Raw genomic sequence first — 12,420 nt, forward strand, 5'->3', positions numbered from 1 at the left:
ACCTTCTCCTGTGTGTATTCGGAGACGTAGAGTGTGTGTCCATGTTCATCCAGCTCCTCAGACCAGCCTCTAGGGGGCGACCCGTACTGGCTGTCAGACTGACTGGAGTGGGTGCTGTGAAAGTTTTCCTCTGAGGACAGCGGCTGTGAGGACAAGAGATGAAAGCTTTTTATGTGGTTCATTAGCTAAGCTAAGCTAACAGGCTGCTGTCTGTAGTATCATATTTACAGTAAATTATCATCAAGGAAGCAAGAGAATTTTCCAAAGCATCAAAACATATAAAAGCATTAAAACTGTTTAAATACTCAATGCTGCGTCTTTGTAAACAACGTTAAAATGTAATAATTAATTTGCTATGAATGATTACCATTTATCACTGATTAACATGTATATGAAAAATGTATGAATTTGTTGGTCTATGAAATGCAAAAAACTGGTCATATATAATATGACCACCTTTCTCTACCTAACATAATACTACAAGGTAAACCACCATGGGGGCGGTGTTGCATAGTTAGGAAGAACTCTACAACTTGACAGGAAAGCATGACTTCCCCATATCAAATGCACTCTTGTTCTCTTACCAACCACAACCCTGTGTTAAGTCATTTGAAGTCCACCACACCATCACCACAGCCTGTTTGATCAACACTGACTGCCATACAGTCCATTTACAGATTGTTTATATGCTCAGCTTTGACTTCTCCCCACATACAATCACACACCTACTGCTGCGTTTCCTGTAGGTCGAAATAGGAGTGATTCTGTGGCTACTATTGTGTGTGCTATGTCCTTGCTGGAAGCCCTGAGAGGCAAGTGTGAATAGAAGAAGAAAAAAAGTGTTTATGACTAATGAGCAGCTGAAAAAAGTTTTTTATTCCAGGATAATCTTTTTCAGTATTGTAGGAAGATTATTAGTTATTAAACACCTGTTATGAAGAGAAAACAATTAAAATGAGAATTAAAATATGGATTACTATCTCTCGGGACTCCGTATGCTGCCCAATTAGAAGCTATTATTATACAGAAGTCACAGTCTCACGATTAAATAACTTTGAATTATTTTATTGATAAATGGCTCAAATTGATCCCTCACCTCACTCTCCGCTGTGCCCTGGCTGTCTCCTCGGATGCTGCTGCTGCTGCCACTGGCGTCTCTGGTACGTGGCGGCTTCCAGGTCCGCTCCCCGCTGGCACGGTTGTAGTAAAAATGCCTGCCGCTGAGGTCTTTGTGGGTCTCCCAGTCGCCCAGGATGTGGAGAGGGGAACTGGAGGGTATGGGCGGCAGGCTGGACTGAGAGAGCTTCAGCTCCTGGAGGTTGGTGTAGACCGGCGAGTCGGACCGGCCCTGACCAGTCGGTGATGTTGTCTGGTGGAGGAAAGGAGAGAGGAGGTCAGATCATGAACAATTCTTTTATTAAAATCCTCAGGTTTTTATAAAGATCTGAACTTTACTTTTTCCCCCAGTTTTTCCCCTAGCTTCTCCAGAGTGTCTTCTATTAATTCAATGATATTGCATGAATTCCAAAACCGAAAACCCTCTAAAAACCCAACTTCTCTTTCAGTGAGTTATGAGTCTCTGACAGTCTGCACAGCAGGATGCAGCTGCTGATCAAATCACACACCACATGTGGCTTGCAGATATAAAAAAAAAATTCTGATCAGGTTCTCCAAACGGATGGATTAGGGACAGTAACATAATCATTCATCACTCTGATTGGAGGCCTGGGACAAAGAATGTGGACATAAAAGGCTACCGCTATTAGCATGAGGGCGCTAACATGTGTAGCACTTTTAAAAACAGAAGTTACAAAGAAAAGAGAAAGATAGAAGAGACAGAACCTCAATGAGGGAGTAGAAGCCTGCAATGAGGGAGCAGACAACCGCAATGAGGGAGCAGATGCCCGCAACCAGGGAGCAGACGCCCGCAACCAGGGAGCAGACGCCCGCAAACAGGGAGCAGACGCCCGCAAACAGGGAGCAGACGCCCGCAAACAGGGAGCAGACAGGAATTTTGATGCTCTAACCCTCGCTGGAGGGTTTTCTTTGCAAGCAACAGCAGCCGACAAACTTTGTGACAAATGTGGCTCGTCAGTGTCAGCGTGGACGCACCTCAGAGATGGTTCAAACAGTGTGGTCTCCGAAAGATATTTTTGAAATGCTCCTGCTTTTTGACTAATGCCAGCTCTGTGTCTCTGCAGCACCAAACGTTCTGTGAAACAGTGAGCGGATAAACGACCACTAAAGAGAATATAAGAGGCTGTGCCAGCACCACGCCTCTCCCCTTCTGTTTGTTACAGGTGAGGAATGCACTTCAGTGGAGGATCTAAACTGTTCTCGGGACACAGATGGGACTTCCTGCCGGCTTTTGGAATAACAGGAATATTTTTCAGAGAAATGATTATTTAATATCCTGCACACATTCCGGTGTGGAGGAAAGGATTCAGCCGCGTCCTGCTGTTTTCAGTTAGGTTTCACCCACTGCTTCTCAGTATCAGTCCAACGCATGGCGAGTGCTCCAGCATTGGAGTTAAACTGCCGAGAGGTGACCCTTTGGATGACCTCGGGTTCAGACACGATGACCTAGACTGCCGCAGCTCTCACTGGGTTTTTAGGGAATAATGTGGGAGAGATTGAGCCAAAATATAGACTACTGAATGTAGCCCTAGTGTGAGGCTGGGACTGAGGAACTTATCTGGACTTTAATGGGTCCAGCTCCATCAAGCCCTCAATCAAACATTTCCCATAATGCAACTCGGTATAGATTTTTGCTGTGGTCACAGGGGTTGTTTTCTCAGACTTTGACAAAGCTCCCTCCAGAGCCACAGAAGTTCTTAAACAACCGTTTCCACAGTAGTACTCCCTGAACACAGGTTTTGACCTCTAGTACCACAATCCACTGTCCTGCCAATGGTGTCTAGTCCACTATAGGTGAAGGTCAAGCACCACGAAAGGTAGCAATCTGCCAACAATGGTAGAGCAGAAGAAAATTGCTCGCAACGGAAGCTTTCAATACTTTGCAAATGTTTGAAGAGGATGGAAACGCACTCAACATGTTCAGATCTACACACAAAAGACACAACTTGTGTTTACAAGAGATCCCACAGTATCTTTAATCTGACAGTTAATTGAGACGGTTAGTTTAGGCTAGGACAAACTTAAGGAAAAGGTCGGGTCTCAGTTTAAAGTTTAGACCTTTAACATAAGGATGAGAGCAAGGGGGAGAGCCTGTTAACCACGCTGCTCACCTCCATGCAATTAAAAAATATCTATATCTATATATTGTAGTGTAACGTTCAGCTGTCAAAGGAGAGAGAGTCTGTTACTCGGCATCAGTGGAGCCAAAACCAAGCAGGAAACTGTTAAACACTTAAATATGTATCTGGAAACATTTGAGGCAAGAGACTATATAGCGATAGAGTCTTGATTCATTATTAATCAGCGCTGCCTCGATTCAAAGTTTCATCAGAGATCATGAGCAGTGACGTCCTCGGCTCCAATTAGCTGTTTTCCCTTCAGACACGGTGGGATCTTGCAAACGTCATTAGGAGCACGACGAGGAGGCAGAGGACCTGGTCCCCCCCCCCACAGCTTGAAAAGACAGTTTGAGCAAATATGACAAGTTATAAAGTGCAGCCTTAATGAAAAAATGAGCTTGGTGACCAACTGCTCCCTTGAATCTTTAAATATAAGTGATGTCAAGAAACAATAGGTGCCCTCTTTTTGCAAAGATGGCCTGTTCTGTACTGGAAACGCCTCATGCAATGTGCAGCATGGGGTACAACCGACACATGGCTTGAACAGCAGGTGACAGCGAGAAAGTGATCAACTGAACTCAACATCAAGTGTTTTACTGGCAGAGTGCAGTGTGCTCCTTTTTCAGACGGGCAAACTGCTACCTGGAATTCCATTTAACAGTTTAAACAGAACAAAGCTGGCAACGGCAGAAAGCTCTCAAACTAGAAACGGATACTTTGAGGGAAATAAAGGACACCGGGAAATGAATTGTTACAGCACATGAGATTCAATCTGTTGGCAAAGCAGCCCCCCCCCCCACACCTGTTCTATATTAAAAGTGGACACTGTCATGAAAATATCCCCTGCTTGAGACAAACAAAGTCCACATATTTTCCTGTTTTTGTGTCAGGTCCCTATCGTCTGTGTCACCTTGTGTCCAGGGCCGCACACAAACACCTCGTCGTCATCCTCCCCGGCTCTCCTGTAACCCCGGAATGTACTGAATGCACGACGCATGGCGATGCATGGCGGCCATCAAATGTGACGGGAGACCCTTTGCCTCCCTCTTTGGCACCAGGGCTCCATGTTTTTTTTCTTCTTTTCTTATCCCCCTACCGTCTTCCTGGCTGTGTCAACGGTCTGGCTGTGAAGGCAGGAGGGGAATTTGAGACAGACGGTGTAACAAGAGGCGAAAGGGGGAACCGGACACGTCTGCCTCACAGAAACACGATGCAAAAACGCGTCTGACGCAATAGGAAATGGCGTTGAACAAGTCAGAGCTTCCTCTATCAGAGTGTACCTCTGTGTGTTCGAGTCAAATCGGGGCGCGGCAGACAGATGAACCGGCTGCTCGGACAGCCCTCAAAAGGGATCATTGTGCATCTTTCACCTGGACAAATGAGTGCGAATCGATTGCGCAACAGTGTATTGGCAAAAGTTGTTGCCTAGTTTTGGGGGGGCATAGGTGGGGAAGTAGACGGCAAGAGGAAGGAAGACAGAAAGGGATGTGGCAGAGGAAGTGAGATGAAGAAGTGATGAGGTGTACATTAGTATGCTCGTGTCCGTGATGAGCTTCAACATTTCCCTGCAGGTAATGCACATCTTTCAACAGTACACTGCTCGCATTTCTGGTCTTGAAAACACATATATATGGTTTTTGATTACTCACAGAATGTTAGTCTTTTCTTTTTTAATTATACAAAATAGATCCATGAGTGATGGACATTACTGGATGTACCGTAAGGTTGCAGACAGTAAATGCAAGATGAGGCATTTCAGCCTTAGCATCTGGTTGATACTGAATTCCTGATGTTTTTAGAATATAATACATCATATCTTATATGCAAATCCATTTACTAACATAAACACCTATTTATGATGATAGGGATCATGCAGAATACATGATAGACGTAGGTATAAACATGTTCTCTGCGTTCAGTGCTGCAGTTTTTTGCAGCTGATACAAGTATATCTGATCTGATAAGCTAAAGAACTGGCTGAAAATAGATACGATCAGCTCATGGACTAACAACATCCAACAATGAAAGTAACGCAACTTTTACATATTCATAACTGGGGGTCAGTGAATTCTTCCCACAATGCACTGGGAGTCCTCTCAACGCCTGCCTTGTTGTGAATCGCCCCCTGGCTTTGTCCTCATAGGCAGATCCTTGGCTGGTTTGAGGTGAATGAGATGTGGCAGAGAGTTGGCAAGGCAGGGGTGTCTTTGACAGGTAATTAAAAAAAAAAAGGACCTGGGAGGGCGCGGGGGGGGGGGCGTGAGAGGTCCACCACAAACTGAATGCATTATGCAGCCTGGAGAGCGAGTGTGGGAACGCCCAACACGGAAACGTGCGCCTTGATTCAACTTAGGGGGCCGATGAAAACTGGCTCGCTAATAGAGATTAGACTCGGCTGCGTGGAACACAACTTACTGTAGCAATCCCATGTTGGGAATACTACTCTGTCCGCTCCAGCCTTCTGTACCACTGCACTTGTACGATCACGTGTGTGTGTGTGTGTGTGTCTGTGTGTGTGTAGAGAAGCACAGGTCGGGGTGAGGGCCGCAATGGAGATGCGGGGCTGTAGTTGCACCCCAAGCCCACTTGGTGTCTATGTCAGGTTGGGTACAGTGTGTGGGCGGGAGGCTCCCCTCAAATGCATCCTAGCCACTAGAGGTGTGGTGTGAGTGGGGACGGGAGGGGCTTCCTCCCCAGCGCACACATGGCAACGGCTCTGCAGCATCGCTGCGCTGCACTGACACATTAGTCATATCTGAGCAGCTCTTAACGTTTTGGACACTCTCGACCATGATTCTGCTGCAGCTCATTAACAATGTGCTGCCGCTAGGAGACGCAGAACGCATTACATCAGCCCTGCAGACATCACATGGCTTATAGTTTGTCAAGGAAGAGACACATCTTAAAACTTGTACGGTGTATAAATCACTAAATGGCCGAGCCTTGAGATATAAAACTGACCTTCTGTTACGATATGAAACTGCCAAGCCTCTTCATGGTTCGTTGGTCAGTCATTTGACCACATCTCAGGCAAATGGGCACAATTAAGAAAAGTTAACGCTTGCCCTCTCCTCCTCCCGCTGGCGTCCATATCCATCCCCAAGAGCTCTTGTCGTGTCTTTTGCGTGGCCCTTGGATTTTCTACGTGAATTGAAATGCACAGAAGGTCACTGTGTTGTCAACTTGTAGCTGTGCGAAGAATTTAACAAAAATAAGAAGGGTTAGTGAAGAGCTCTAACCCGACCACTTTCACAGGTTTGCGTTAAGTTGGAACGTTTTTATCGACATTGAAATGCATTGTCCTTGGACGCAGCCCACAACCCATTTCAGATCATTTAAGACACTGGTATTAGTGCTTGTGACTCGGTGTGAAGAACACAGTTACTTTTAGCATGCTCGATGCTCCTAAAGGACACCTCGCAGTCAGTGTATTGTCTGTGCGTCATATATTGTCTTTTGTGTTTTCTTCCATATACCCTCCAATAAATATTCTATGTGACATCCTCTCTGATGTAAGTGGGTCTTGAATGGAACTAACGGCAGTAAAAAAGAAAAGTGGGATGTGAGGATATCCCAGCAGTGGGGCAAAAAAATAATGACTCTGCGCCATCTTCCGTCATGTATGTGGCACCATGTGTGCATTTCCTCTTACGTAATGTGATTGTGTAATTGAATGAGATGAAAGCAGGTTTGAAGGAAGTGCGACGGGGTGGGGAAGTAGGTGGCGTGGAGACTGAAGGAGCTGCATCCGTGGCCATGGCGACAGTCGCACTAGCACAGCCAATCGTGAGCGGGGGGTTGTGTGGCGGAGTGTTTGAAGACAGGCCACGGGGGTTATGAGGGAGCTGGCGCATCAATCCACTCTGCTCCCTCTGTTCTCCATCCTCTCATCCTCCTCCGCTGACCTCCTTCATCTCCCGCCACACGCACACGCACACGCACGGATGACGACAGCTACTTTCATTTTACGGATCGGAGGACTCGGCGGGCCTCGCAACCTGGCGATGACGAGAGCAATTAACCTTTTTGTGATCCCGGACTGATAGCGCTCAGGCCAAAATGTCAGTCAGTGTCTGTGGAAATACACCTTGCTTGTGACAAACCTCCAGCTGAGAGTAACTGGTCCTATAGACACTGCTTCTGCTGCTTGGATACCGCAGACAAAAACTGCTCCGAGGCTGCAGAAAAAGGGCACTTTGGTAGATTAGAGCATAGAACGGTTTCAGAGTGGAGGAAACAAGCTGCGGTTGACAGCCGAAGTGGAGATTCTTGTCAAAAAAGGATCCGTTGTACATGATTTCAGATCCCCTTTCGAATCTCTGCTGCTCTGTTCATGCCTTCCATGTGAGTTACAGGAGGGGCTTTGCTGCACCTCTCCAATCCCATTTCTCTCTTCAAATGTTAATGAACGAGGAGGGAGAGGGTGGATTTTGCGAGGACGGGGGAAGCCTGCAGTCTTGTGTGCAAAAAACAAGTCTATCGTACTGGGCCGCAGTACGAGGGGGGCCAGTAAGCGGGCTTAACTGGAGCGGGGGGGAATCAAACAATTCATATCTGGGACAACATGTCCATAATGATTTTATATAGGCACCCAATGGATTGCAGGGTTTGGCTGCAATTTCTGGGGCTAAGCTAAACTAAACAGACGAGCCAGAATCAGACAGACGCCTGCTTCACAGTCTGGTTCCTCTCTTTAAAGCATATGGAGACATTCCTGGAGAGGTTTTCTCAAATGTCTTGGTGTGCATCACAAATATCAGCGGGTAAGCGCAGCCAGGACCATACAGCTGCTGGCGTTTGTGTGTGTGTAAAGATGCACGCTTGCGAGACACCAAGTCAGAGATTGTGCGTGTGATTGCATAATGCTGCTCACTGTCAGCGAGCCTGATATGATTTGTGCAATGAGCGGCTTGAGGCGGCGCCACCTGCAGCACCTGGGCGTGCCTCGTCTTGGTGCCCCTTGGCGTGCGTTTCTTTTCCAGTTCGGTGTGATCATCAGATCAGTGCAGCCTGGGCAAACACACACACAGCGTGGAATTAGGCGGCAACCTCCCATTCTGAAAAGTGCATTGAACCTGTATTCTCTCTACTGACCAACAGAGAGAGTGCAGGGGGATCCATCCTTCCTTCCCTGGCTTCATTCCTTCCTTCCTTCCTTCCTTCATTGCCTCCTTTCCTGCCTGCCTTCCTTCATTGCCTCCTTTCAAGGCTTTTTCCGAAGCAGCACAGGCTCTATCAAACTAGAAAATGCGTTGGAATGCTAAAATCTGAAGTTTGAAGCCGAAATATATAAAACAGCTGAAAATGGCTGAAAACAACAGAAAGGGAAACTTCGTGGTGAAAAGCATCAAAGCACATAAACATTGACCTGAATTGCTGACAATCCTTGTAGTGGAAATGTATAACAGTAAATAATGGAAGCAAAACTCTATTATCTAAATAATCAAAGATATGAATCACAATCCAAGAAATGAGAGAGGGAAAAAGTCAGACAGAAGAGAGAAAAAGAGAAATTAAAACACAGAGAGGGAGAAACCAGGGCACCAGGATGAAGGGTAGACGAGACCTTAACACTGGGAGTGGATTTTCTATAAAAAACATTTAAAACACTGTAAAAAAAAAAACATGATCAAATCACCAAAATAGTATTATCAATAGAGAGGAAAGACAGAGCCGAACGCACTGATATGTTTGTGGAGTAAATGTGTACACACAGAGAGAGCGCAGGGGGGTCCATTCTTCCTTCCTTCCTTGCCTGGCTTCATTCCTTCCTTCATTGCCTCCTTTCCTGCCTTTCTTCATTGCCTCCTTTCAAGGCTTTTCCGAACCCTTTTTCACTTTGGTTGCAAAAAAACAAGATGGCGACCGCCAGAATGCCCGAACTTGAGGCTTCACAAAGGCAGCCCACAGACCAATGGGTGCTACTGCTAGCTAAATGGGCTCACACTAGTCAGTCATAACTGCTCATTGGGTTTCTCTGGGCTTACTTGCCCTGGAATGTCCTTCATTGTACACCATTTGGTTCCATAAAAAAAGCTCTCCAAGCTAACATGGTCAGTCAGCAAATTCCAGTGACCAGCAGGCCTCTCCTTTGAGAAACACACTGGGAAAAGGAGTGCACGGGTGAAACGGACCCGAAGAGACTGTGTGCACATGTGCACGCTAGGCCTGCGAGCAGAGGTCAAGAGCCACAGATCAACACAGCAAGAGCCGCACCCCAGACCCCCTAGCAGTCTGTCAGGTCTGGGCACTGCACTCACACCTCCTCCGCTCCATTTTGTGGCCACCTTTGACTCCGATACACTCCGGTCGTGAGCCAGTGCTCTGCGATCACAGAGCAAGGGGACAAAACACCGGACTTGCGGGACGGGATGACAGAGCACTCCATAACAAAAAAGGGGGAAGAAAGGGATGTAATGGATTTGTCTTACACTCCTGAGAGGAGACTGAGCGAGAAGGGGCCTAATAAATGAATCTTGGCTGCACAAGTCAAACGACCTGCCAGTGGCCTGACTGATTCAATTTCTTTAATGGACCCGGCATTGCCAAATCTCTCTTATCACTCACTTTGAGGGGTCTTTGCGGATCAAAGACTGCTTTCAAACCATCGGGTTTTCTCCCACCACAGGGCCAAAACCAAAAGAGTGCTGACACCAGTAAATATCACACTTTGAGATGAGGAAAACTTGCTTAATTAGTGCCGCTGCAGATTGATTTCAGGTCAGCTTTTCAGCAATATGCACAACAATATCATGTTCCGCACAGGAAACCAGCCGGCTGTACATTCGACAGAGACATTTACAGCTGGTGTCTGATCCAACCACCGGTGGCTCTGACTATAAACAGAACAGCGCCACTGTATTTTAGGAAGTATTTTTGCTCCCGGAATTATTATTTCTTAGTGGCAGGGAGCACCGAGAGACCGAGAGACTTAGTAGCATTCTTGCGTGGCTGACAGCTGACAGCTAAGCCCTTGGTTAATGACTAATCCAGCCCTCATGCCTCCAGCGTGATTGGTTCAAGCTAATTAAGCTAGCTCGCTAGCCTGGCCCAAATAATTGACGACTTCCTGTTTTTCACTTGTTTTACATTGTAGTAAAGTAAAGTATTTTTTTTGGGGGGGGGGGGGGGGGGGGGGGGGAGGGGCGTTTCAGATCGAGTCCAAACGTTAAGGATCCGTGAAGACTTCAAACATAAAAAGGTATATGAACTATATACACAGGAAAGAGCAGCATCGACCACAGGGTCAGTGTCGCACTAAAGCTAGTCGAGATGGAGCCAACAAAAGCTAGAAGTGTTTCCATTTTCATTTTTAAAAAAGAGGCACGAGCAGGACAATTCAACTTTGACACCATGCAAGCCTACATTGGTCAACCCTCTTTTCTTTTCTACAGTAAAACATAACTTGGCACTGGATGCAATGCATCCTCGTGTGCCTTACTGAATACATGAAGCAGCACAACCTATATCATAAAAGCATAAATCATTTATTCGACACTTATTGCTCCGCGCTCAACTCAACTTTTTTTTTATACTAAAACATCTCCGCGTCTTATTGGGTGGCGTAATAATCACGCGACACAACGAATCGATAATGCAATTCGTTGCCAACTATTTTAATATGCGATTTTTATCGATTCGTTGTTGCATCCCTAATTATAGAAGAGTATGTCTACCTGTACGTGTGTTCACGTGCATCACCTGACCGGGAGGCTAGCACACGGAACAAGGCTGCAACATTAACCCTCCACGTGTCTGACAAAACCAATGTAAGCATGTAAGCCTCCTCATCTAAAAAAAGGAAAAATAGCACTTGTACCAGGACACAAAGAGCTCTCAGTAGTTTCTTTTGGACGGACGAATGAATGGCCGCTGTAAACATGCCACTAATATCATTACTCCACGATGAAAGCACGCGAGCCTCTATCCTCTGCAGCTACCGGAGATCGAAATAGCCACTTTCCTGTGAGTCCCAAGCAGTGGAGATGGCGCGCTGATTGAAACCGTATGTTGCATTTCAAACTGGTATCAGTTTTAATTATGAATAAATAATGGAACAGATGTTCGGACGAAACGACTACTAGGTCAATGGACAAAGAGAGATCAAGTTACTGTTGTCACCATGCAACGGCCAAAAATATCAAGAGTGGACTACAGCAGAGCTGAGATAACAACAATGTTAGATAACAAAGACTCCCGGTACGTGGTAACATCCCTTCGGCTCTGGGAACTAATTCACAGATTACTGAAGGCTACGTGTCTGCTGACAGCACACAGATTACACATGTTCATTCTATTGCATCAGGTTGGAGACACTGAAGGACCATTACACTCTTATTGAGCCACGCTCAACAGCTTGCTACCCTCTGCAGTTAAAAAGGGTAACCCTCTCTTCAAGACTTCAAGACATGGTGAAGTCTATATTGACCACGTTCCAAATCGCAGGTCAGAAAAGCCAGAGAAGCATGCCGACCCGCACGCTGCAAAAAATGCAACGAGGTGCAGGAGAACATCCTGGTATTTTTAGCGTGCTGCATTTGTATTGGGACGTACCAAATACTTTTCTGGCATACTAAATGTTAGAGTAGTATGGGTATTGGTACGCATCCATTGTGTAAGAAAGTCTTAAGCACCTGTTATGACAAAGGATTTGCTAGAGGCTCCCTATGGATAATCATACCTGGGCCTTAAAGCTTATGACAGAGACGTCGTGGTGAAAGGCATCAAAACTAAAGCAAAATCAGACCTGTTCACGGAAGAAGAAAATGACAATGGTGATGTGTAATACTGCAATGTGAAAAACAAGAAAACAATCCAGGACAAACCATATTCAGATAAGTCTTTCTGTGACATCAGATAGACATGAGTTGTGATCCGAACAGCACACCAACGTACTGCATAATACTCAATGTGTTCCGCATACTGCCTAGGAATACAAAGCATACCCTAATGTTCAAGTATACAGAGCGTTCTAAAAATACTATGGAACGCAGGGCAACCCCACCAACCTTGAGAAGCAGTTGTAGGACGTCACTACAATGGAAGCGCACTGACAGGTACATTTGCCTGTATTTAATCTAAATAATTCACATCATCATGTAGTAAAACCTGTTCTGCATGTACATTCAAGTAAACACACTCTGAAAGTGATCTTCTCTCCACA

The 12,420-nt window shown here is 45.9% G+C and overlaps 1 protein-coding gene across 5 annotated transcripts in view; it reads right to left on the reverse strand.

Annotated features, from left to right (window-relative positions):
• Positions 1 to 12,420, reverse strand: part of arhgap12b (Rho GTPase activating protein 12b) — a 52,361-nt gene that overhangs the window by 12,575 nt on the left and 27,366 nt on the right. For all 5 annotated transcript variants that reach the window (XM_034560338.1, XM_034560337.1, XM_034560336.1 and 2 more), the window contains exons 3-4: positions 1,097 to 1,369; positions 3 to 143 (exon numbers count right to left, since the gene is read on the reverse strand). In XM_034560338.1, the coding sequence (XP_034416229.1) occupies positions 3 to 143; positions 1,097 to 1,369 (414 nt within the window). The remainder of the gene's footprint in view (positions 1 to 2; positions 144 to 1,096; positions 1,370 to 12,420) is intronic.

This window comes from Cyclopterus lumpus, chromosome 20, assembly GCF_009769545.1.
Source record: "Cyclopterus lumpus isolate fCycLum1 chromosome 20, fCycLum1.pri, whole genome shotgun sequence".
NCBI lineage: Eukaryota > Metazoa > Chordata > Actinopteri > Perciformes > Cyclopteridae > Cyclopterus > Cyclopterus lumpus.